Genomic DNA, 1,023 nt, shown 5'->3' with positions numbered 1-1,023 from the left:
GACTTAGGAAGTGACTAGCATTGGTCCATGTGTCCCTCAGCGCTCTGTTACTGTAGCAGACCCTGGGCAGCTGACTTAGGAAGTGACTAGCATTGTTTTGGCTCACGGGTTTGGAGGATTTGGCTCTCGGCCACTGGTGCTATTGCTGACAGCTCTGGGAGTCAGAATATCATGGCGGCAGCATGTGGGAGGCATAAACAAGTCAGAGCCCTTCTCAACCATCCCTGCTTACATTTCCATTGTCCGCAATGCCCATCAGTTACAGATGGGAGCTTCCAGCCCCAGTGTCTACAGTGAAGGTCACGTGTCTTTCTAGCTGACTAGAAGACTTTCAGAGGGCGGGTGAGGTGGTTCTCTGGTTAAAGTGAAGGCTGCAGTTCTGCCTCTCCAGCACCCATGTAAATGTTGGCTGGGTGTGGTGGCCATCTGTAGTTCCAGCCTTGGTAGCCAGCAAGGCAAGCCAGCTAGCTGCCTCTCCTTGCCTGTTTCTTGTGTGTCTTTGTGTATGTGTGTTTATTTCTAACTCTGTCTCTCTCGAGTATCTCCTTCCTCCCTCTCCTCTTCCCTTCCCCATCCTCCTTCCAGTCAACCCATCTCCCCCTGTATTTTTCTCTGCAGCTCCTGGCAGAGGAGAAGGCTGCAGTGCTGCGGGCTGTGGAAGACCGTGAACGGATAGAGGCCGAAGGCCGGGAGCGAGAGGCCCGGGCTCTGTCGCTGACACGGGCCCTAGAAGAGGAGCAGGAGGCACGGGAGGAGCTGGAGAGGCAGAACCGTGCTCTGCGGGCTGAGCTGGAGGCACTGCTGAGCAGCAAGGATGATGTGGGCAAGAACGTAAGCAGGCTGTGGGCACAATGGGGGTGGAAGGTTTGTGAGCGCACACATGTGCTCACTCAACAGACACTGCAGTCATGTGTTCACACAGCAGACGCTGCAGTCATGTGCCCACACAGCACACACTGCAGTCATGTGCCCACACAGCACACACTGCAGTCATGTGCCCACACAGCACACACTGCAGTCATG

General features: G+C 55.3%; 1 protein-coding gene across 3 annotated transcripts in view; it reads left to right on the top strand.

Moving 5' to 3' along the window:
* The window catches only part of Myh14 (myosin heavy chain 14), a 63,974-nt gene that overhangs the window by 47,839 nt on the left and 15,112 nt on the right, over window positions 1-1,023 (top strand). For all 3 annotated transcript variants that reach the window (XM_021214674.1, XM_029538224.1, XM_021214683.1), the window contains one exon: window positions 619-831. In XM_021214674.1, coding sequence (XP_021070333.1) covers window positions 619-831 — 213 coding nt within the window. The remainder of the gene's footprint in view (window positions 1-618; window positions 832-1,023) is intronic.

This window comes from Mus pahari, chromosome 1 (assembly GCF_900095145.1).
Source record: "Mus pahari chromosome 1, PAHARI_EIJ_v1.1, whole genome shotgun sequence".
NCBI classification, from domain to species: Eukaryota; Metazoa; Chordata; class Mammalia; order Rodentia; family Muridae; genus Mus; species Mus pahari.
Note: the sequence above shows the minus strand (reverse complement) of the source record. Positions and strands in the feature narration are given on the sequence as shown.